General features: G+C 41.1%; 1 protein-coding gene across 1 annotated transcript; it reads left to right on the top strand.

Annotated features, from left to right (window-relative positions):
- On the top strand, positions 1–7638 carry LOC118430322 (nose resistant to fluoxetine protein 6-like; the record flags this gene model as incomplete). The annotated part of the gene is given in 15 exon segments (XM_035841095.1): positions 1–40; positions 382–478; positions 760–862; positions 1424–1527; positions 1652–1822; positions 2007–2100; positions 2509–2610; positions 2877–3033; positions 3397–3476; positions 3690–3776; positions 4403–4538; positions 4925–5078; positions 5575–5717; positions 5878–6061; positions 6304–7638. Coding segments are annotated over 15 exon segments (1765 nt in total), but the record flags the coding sequence as incomplete, so codon positions are not given.
- Positions 7639–7671: the final 33 nt, after the last annotated feature.

Genomic DNA, 7671 nt, shown 5'->3' on the forward strand with positions numbered 1-7671 from the left:
GCCCATGTACTGTATTGTGCTTTGGGGAGGAATACCACCGGTACGCTACTCGTTCTCGTTGAAATGTAAAAAATGGCATTTTTTTGGTCGAAAAATAAACCGGCTTTATTTTCAGTGAAAACTGCCTGGTTGTTTAAGAAAATTCCTCTTTTTAACCATAGCCAAAAACGTATTAATTTCGGTCCTATTGGCAATATATTACTGGGCAGGTAACAAACGTTACCGGTAACGTTTGTTACAACAGTAAACTTAACCCCTTTTCTTCAAAATGATTAATATTATAATATATAACGAGCCTTGAGTGTATGACGATGTGTGTATGACCTTCGGTGGCTGTTCGTTTTTTAATTATTCACATCATCATTGATGTTGTGTTTTCAGGAGCTGACGGAAACTACAGGAGTTCAAGTTTTTACACAAGGACTCTGCGTGCCAAACACCTGTAACGATTCTGATGTTAGACTTCTCACAGGCACAGGTGAGAAGTTTAGACGTATTACCTGATTTCAATAAGGAATCCACTTTGAAGATTAGCTATTTCTTCTTGTTTTTATACATAAATCTACAGCTATTATTTGAAACTATTTTCTTGGCTGGTTCTTCAGAAGTGTTGTCCACCTTTTACATAACATTATCTTTATTGACACGACAAAAGTACAGCGACTTTCGCAAGGTCTACATGTATAACAACTACTTACAGTACATGACCAAACGGTCTACATAGTGATCCTGTATTGTCTTCATTCTGTTTACTGTTAGGTCTCCTTGGTATAAAACCAATGCCCAGTTGGATTCCGGGAGTAGTTCTCTGTCAGCGGGAAGAAGAGTACGCTAGTTACAGTGTCGCTGCCATCGTTGCAATGTAAGATAACGTTAACATTTCTACATTTCCCAACAACAACAACGGCGATATCAGCACGCTTCATATAGTATATACCAATCATAGAAAACACCTGTCCAGCTTTTAGAATTGGAAAAGTAATTATAAGATATGAGGTTTAGTTTATACGTATGGACGCTATGTATATTGGATGAATATGAAGTCTATGGTAACTCATCTCATAAAAGGTAGACAGTTAATGATTAATGAAGACAATTTGTGTAACATACATTCGAATAATTCCACCAGGTGTCACTACACCGCCACCTCAAAAAACGTTGTTATAGAGGCCTTCTCAAGATTGTCTTCAACACCTAAATATCTGAATTGTGTTACTTTTAGGATATTTAACATTCGGTGTTCAAGGCAATCTTGGGAAGACCTCTATACTAACGTTTTTTGAGGTGGCGGTATTATGACACCTGGTTGAATTATGATAGTCGATGTTAACAGGTTGTCATATTGAATTGTAAAAGCCCCAACAGCGCAAAATGTCAAGCATGGCACAGGGCACGTACATGAAGCGTATTTTTACACTTTCAGAACCATCGTCTCAGTCATACTTCTCATATTGTTCATCTCTACCCTGTACGAGCTCTTCATTAACGTCTGTTTCTCAGAGGAACGAATGAAAGCTTTTACCAGCAGTAAGTATAGTCAAATGTTAGTCTTCTATCAATTCATTTCTGCGTCGCATATTTCTACACCAATCGTTAGTGCGCACACTTGTCGCAGCGTTCTCCTTGTCAGTCAACTACGATATTCTTGCAGGTAAGACTGGTCGGTTCTTTCTGTCCTTCTCTGTGTACTCCAACACCAAGAAGGTGTTCAACACATACCAGCCGCCAGGGCAACTTCCGGCGCTTCACGGCATTCGGGTCATCAGCACTTTGTGGATCATCTATGGACACACGGACAGTTTTGCTTCTGCTTCAGCAACAAGTAAGATGGTTTTATCGATCACACACTTACACATTTGCAGTGTCGATCTACATCAGAACAAAATGGGCCTACCCTTAGCTTGCTTTTATACGAACTTTGCCGTGAAAACGGTACAATTTAAATCCCGTTTGAACACCTGATGAAGGATGTAGTATTACACGCCATTACCCCTACCTCTCTGCAGTTAACAACAGGGAGAAGGTAGAATTCTACTCGGAGTGGTGGGCGTTCATAAGACTGAGCATGGATAAGTCTGTGGACACATTTCTCCTCCTAAGGTAAACGAACAAATACTTCATGCTAGGGCTTTTCACATGAGGGTATTCACAGATCTCATCATCATCATCTTAAACTTGGTACTAGGAACCACATTTTGCGACGAGCTCGGTAAGCTGTTAATCTTAAGTGTTGTGGAGGTTGTACGGACAGTAATGATATCCTGTTGTATCTGTGTCTAAATTATATGCATGAAATAAAGTAACAAAACAACCACATGCATGCTAATTTCAAGAGCCAACGCCCTTCAAATTCTTCAGAGCAATTATGACTGATTTACTTTGCACTGCAGCCAGATGTCGCTGTTAACAATGCAGTAAACGTAAAGCATTGTCACATATCAAGACACTGTAAAACATACCCAAGTGTCTTTGAACATGTTAAAATATAGAATTCTTGGTGTATCACAGTGCGCTGCTGGTGTCCTACCTGTTCATGAAGCAGCTGAAGAAGAATGGCGGCTCCTTTACTGGGAAGGACCTGCTTCTTCACTACCTGCACCGTTACTGGAGGTAAGAATCTTTTCCCGGCTGTTTTCTGGTCGTTAGAATGCATATGTGCTGGACTTTGGGGATTCCCTTTTTACGCATACAATTGGTGTTGTTGCCAGTTGATGATGTAAAATATTGATGCTTTATTTTGCACATTGATAAGCAGTCTTACGACACACGCTTTACGTCTTTCATATAGCGAGTGGACAAGCAAAATAGCTATTCAGTTTCCTATGTCCAAGTTATCTAAAGATCAATACTTACCTGACTTTGTCCTCTGTTCTCAGGTTGACTCCTGTGTACGCCTTCCTCATCATGATCTATGCTTGCCTACTGGACTACATGGGGACGGGACCCGCCTGGAAAAACTTCGGCACGGGGTGTGATACGTACTTCTGGCCAAATCTCTTATACATCAACAACTGGTTCGGTGGTGGCTTGGAGGTGATTATGAAAAAAAGTTTATTTGGAATAATTGATCAATATTACAACTTTCTTTTAACAGAGCAAGTTGGAATGCTATCAATAGGTCTATCAACTCTCTGAGAACTTATATTCCTTAGCTTTGGTGCTAATTGTGCCAGTTAATTATAGTAATGAAAAACCCACAACAGAAATGGTGGAAACAATGAGCAAACCTACGTACCGTGTACCATGTACTTTTTCTCTCGAAGAAATATATAATCCTCTTGCATGGAAATTTTATTGTATAAATAGAACACAACTATTACAGTCGGTTGCTAATGATGAAAATGCAGGAAACCGGGATCTGTCACCACAATAAAATATTTTGTGCCCAATCCACAGTGTTTCGGCTGGGCGTGGTACCTCGGTGTGGACATGCAGCTGTACGTCATAGCTCCGGGCCTACTGATTCTACTCTACAAGTAAGAGTAATTAAGGGTCGCATCTTGGCATTGATATGGTCCAAACCTGGACGGTAATTGTTTAAAGAAGCAATACTCATTACCGTGATGTTAAAACTCTAAGATTTTGTCAAACCTCCTTGCTCAGAAAAAAACATTGTGCAGCCTTTCCAGAGACTCGTAATTAAATCTTCATACAGTTACACTTACAGACAGTTTCTCCCTGAATTTCAGAAAACCGAAGTTGGGGCTGGCTTTGATAATCACCCTTCTCACAGGAAGTATGGTTGCGTCCGGTCTCATACAGCATTTCTTAGTTAAGTGAGTACCTTTATACTTACTCACAGCGATTGGCTCTTTATACGTTTAGCACGATAATTCGTTTATCGACCGTTTCTACCGTGCAAGTGACATTGCCTCGAGCAGTATTATCTCTTCATGTGCAGAAGCAGGACAGTAAGTTGATGACTTTTATTTTTATTAATCTCCAGGAATATCCTACGGTAGCATAAGATAGTATTAACAGCTGGCAGATGAGTGAAGCCGGCCTAGGAATGTGTTTGCTACCGGTGCCCGTCTGACTCCCTTTCGCCGGCTATACCCATTGACGAGCTTTAATGCTATATCTTATGGCACCGTAGGATCTGCATTTTGGAGATTAGTCTTTGGATGTGATGAATTAACACAGGTCACGGGCTTTCTATATAAACCGAGCGCTGTTAAATGGAAATAAAGATTTTGATGCAGCTGATGTTGAAAATAAACTCAGTGTGATGAAAGTACTTTCATCATTCAAAATTGCATTCATCTTTACGATAGTAAACTAAGTAAAGATACAAAAGCTCATCATTTAGAGGTGATTTGTATTAAGTATTCCGTGGCAAGTAAAGTGTTGTTTCTTGTGTTAAGCTCCCAATATCCTCCACTCTAATGGTCATTTGCAATAGAATGTTGGGCCAGGAGTATTTTACAACGGTGTACACTGTGACCTTCACCCGTATGGGACCATACATGGTTGGACTACTCATGGGCTACATCCTCTTCAAGACCGACCGCAAAGTACCCAACACACGTCGCACAAAGGTATTTCAGTTCACGCGTGCTTAAAAAAGGAATAATAATAATCATCACCATCTGGTGTATTTTGCTAGCAAGTAGGTAACCAAAGAATAGAAGAGCATTCCTTAGAATCCGATACCCTTTCAGAAAAGAGTAACGTTGGGAGGTGACTTTGTTAAATACGATCTTGGATGAAGGTTTTTGTGAGCACATTATTGCGGACATGATTCATGTCATGAATTGTAATTTGAGGTATTTTGTACACTAACAACCTTTTTCTACTCATACGTGCCGACCTGAAGAAAATGATTAATCAGCGCTCTCATATAGAGATATTTTAGGCATTACAACGTTTTTCAATGTTAATATGTGAATAGATGACACCATTGCTGCCAACGTTCCTTCACCAGGTGCTGATGCTGTTGGGTTGGGTCCTTGCGTCATCCACTGCCCTGCTGTTTGTGGTTCTCGTCGACCAAAGTCCGGCCTTCGTGACGTTTGACAGGACCATGTTTTCCTATGCTGTGGCCTGGGTCGTGTTTGCTTGTAGTGTTGGATATGGAGGTACGAGATTGGATACTTTTAGATGATGGAGTGGAGATAAAAACAATTTCTCTACGTTGAAGACCAAAGCCATACATGGCCTCAACATACATCGACTACACATCGCAATTCCTCCATGTATATGTATGTGGTCACAATATCAGCTAGTTAGCTGCCTAGTGACCGCATTGTATTGTTTTTGTTGCACTAATTTCAATAAAGTAAGTAACCTATAACCATAACCATAACCATAGCATATACTGACTGGTGCAACAACATCAGAAAGACCTCTGACTTTACACATCATTACTGTCTCCATAGTCTCTCCAGGACATCTAGCCCGTGGGCATTGCCAGGTTAGCTTTAGTACTGGGCATCATTGACCAATGTACTTACTAGTATTTTGGCTTAATTTTAGTTTTAGTTTTCCTGTGCTGTGGCCTGGGTTGTCCAATGTTTAACAAAAGTAAATTGTACTTGTGTGTGATTAAGATTATCCATCCCACCCCGTCGTTAGGTATCATCACGGAGTTCCTGTCCTGGAGCGGGTGGGTGCCGTTGAGTCGCCTGACTTACACTGCGTACCTCGTGCACCCCATCATCATGCATGTCTACGTCATGTCCCTCAAGGCCCTGCTGCTCTACTCGGCTACTAACTGGGTGAGACACCATGCCATCAACTAACACAACTCATTATTGAGTATGCTACTCAGATTACAACTGAAATTACCTTTGGAGCGACACATATCATCAAAAATTTGTTTTAAAACGTTTCATACATGTGTTCCATTGATATCCATCATTCATTTACATTATGCAGTGGTTCTACTTCATTGCGTACTCCTTCATGGCCTTCCTGTGCGGCTTCGTTGCCTCCATCATGGTGGAGTTCCCGTTCTTCGGGCTTGAGAAGCTGATCTTCCCCCAGCGCAGAGGCAGGGACAGATCTAAGGCATCAAACAACGTGACTAATGATGGACCTGGCAACCAAGATCTTGAACTCGGTACACTCGGAGTTTCCTGTATCGCGGCAAATCAGTCAAATACTGTTCGCTATTAGCCTGGGTACCATCATCTTCTCCCATGCTAATCCGCGGTTCAGAAGTAAAATAAAATGAGTAGGTAAGTAGTAAACTACAGAGGATGGTACCCAGGCCAGTTCGCTACTAAGCGTATTCCGTTGGCAATCTGTTGAGATTCTAACGTCGCCTATCGGTTCATGTGTTTTACATTTGTTTTTTTCCAGAAGAATGTGGGCGTCTGCATGACCACCCAGTCAATCACAACGATGTAGAAATCAAAGGACCGATGGCGGTAATAGAGAGCCAAGACCACCAGCCGACGAACACTTCTTCTTAAGCATAAGCACCAACAAAGAGTATCTTTATTTGAACCATAATCCCAATAGTGTGTTAGTACTATATGTGAAAGTGATTTCGATCCAGTTGAGCTCACTGAAGGGCTATATATATATTTTCTTCACTTTACATGATGGAGAAGAAAGACGCCATGTACAGTATTTACAGGTTAATTGTACCGGGGAAATTCCCCTCTCCGTCTCTTCGACAAGCACAATGAACAGTGAACCAGAGCTTAACGCCTCAAGGGCTTCCAGTCTTTTGGACGGGACGTTAAGCTGTGGTTCCGGTAGCGATACAGAAGGGATCGGACTAACGTCTTCTGTTTCCAGAGGCACTGGACCAGTGACGCACCTCTATGTCGGCATGTCGGTAACACCACATTATGTTTCTATCATACGTCATTTCCAAACTTTTCTCTTGACAGTCAAGTACAGAATCTAACCACATGGAAGTTTGTTACTGACACTCCATGTCTATTTCTTGGTTTGCCCAGTTCTGCCGTTCTTGAGTTCAATTAAAACATAATATGCAAATAATAAGATGCAATAATCAGAATTTGTAAGTCAGCCGCAAAATGTTCATATGACTTTTTCTTACTTATGCAAGGTTAATATAACCTCCATGACTTAAGCACGTGTCTAGGTGCTAGTAATTGTTCAATTAAGATCACTTATTCATGCATAAAAGTAATGAGGCTGATATAGAACCTCCTTAAGAAAAGGCTGACGTGGTATTTTTTTTGTGCTTCGCCTGGTGTTTTGACATTTTGTTTCCTGTGCTTGGGAAATATGATATTTGGCGTTATAACTCGTGCTTAACTCATATCTCGAGAAGTAAGCAGAGTTTGCAGCTTACAACTACGCACCAAGAGACCTTTTTAATGATACCAAGTTTGACCGACAAGAACACACCCTTAGCCAAGTTGACTGACCTACAGATTTGGACCAAGCCTCTGATATAGAATCTGATGATTGCTAAATACCTATAGCTAACGTTTTATTGATAGACCCGAGGAGAAACTTGAGACTACTATATTAATGGGTGGAGACAATGAGTCTGCAACTAAATCACAGAAGAGATTCACAGGATGCACGTATATTAATTAAACGTTAGTCAACTTGATGAGAAAAACGTACAGAACTGAGGGGGAGTTGAAAGACAGGACGCGCCCATGGTGGCATAGGCTGCTGAGAGATCTGATGCAGTAGGGGGGGGGGGGGGGGGGGGGGGGGAAAAAAAAAAAAAGGAGGAAA

This window comes from Branchiostoma floridae, chromosome 14 (assembly GCF_000003815.2).
Source record: "Branchiostoma floridae strain S238N-H82 chromosome 14, Bfl_VNyyK, whole genome shotgun sequence".
In the NCBI taxonomy this organism is placed as follows: domain Eukaryota; kingdom Metazoa; phylum Chordata; class Leptocardii; order Amphioxiformes; family Branchiostomatidae; genus Branchiostoma; species Branchiostoma floridae.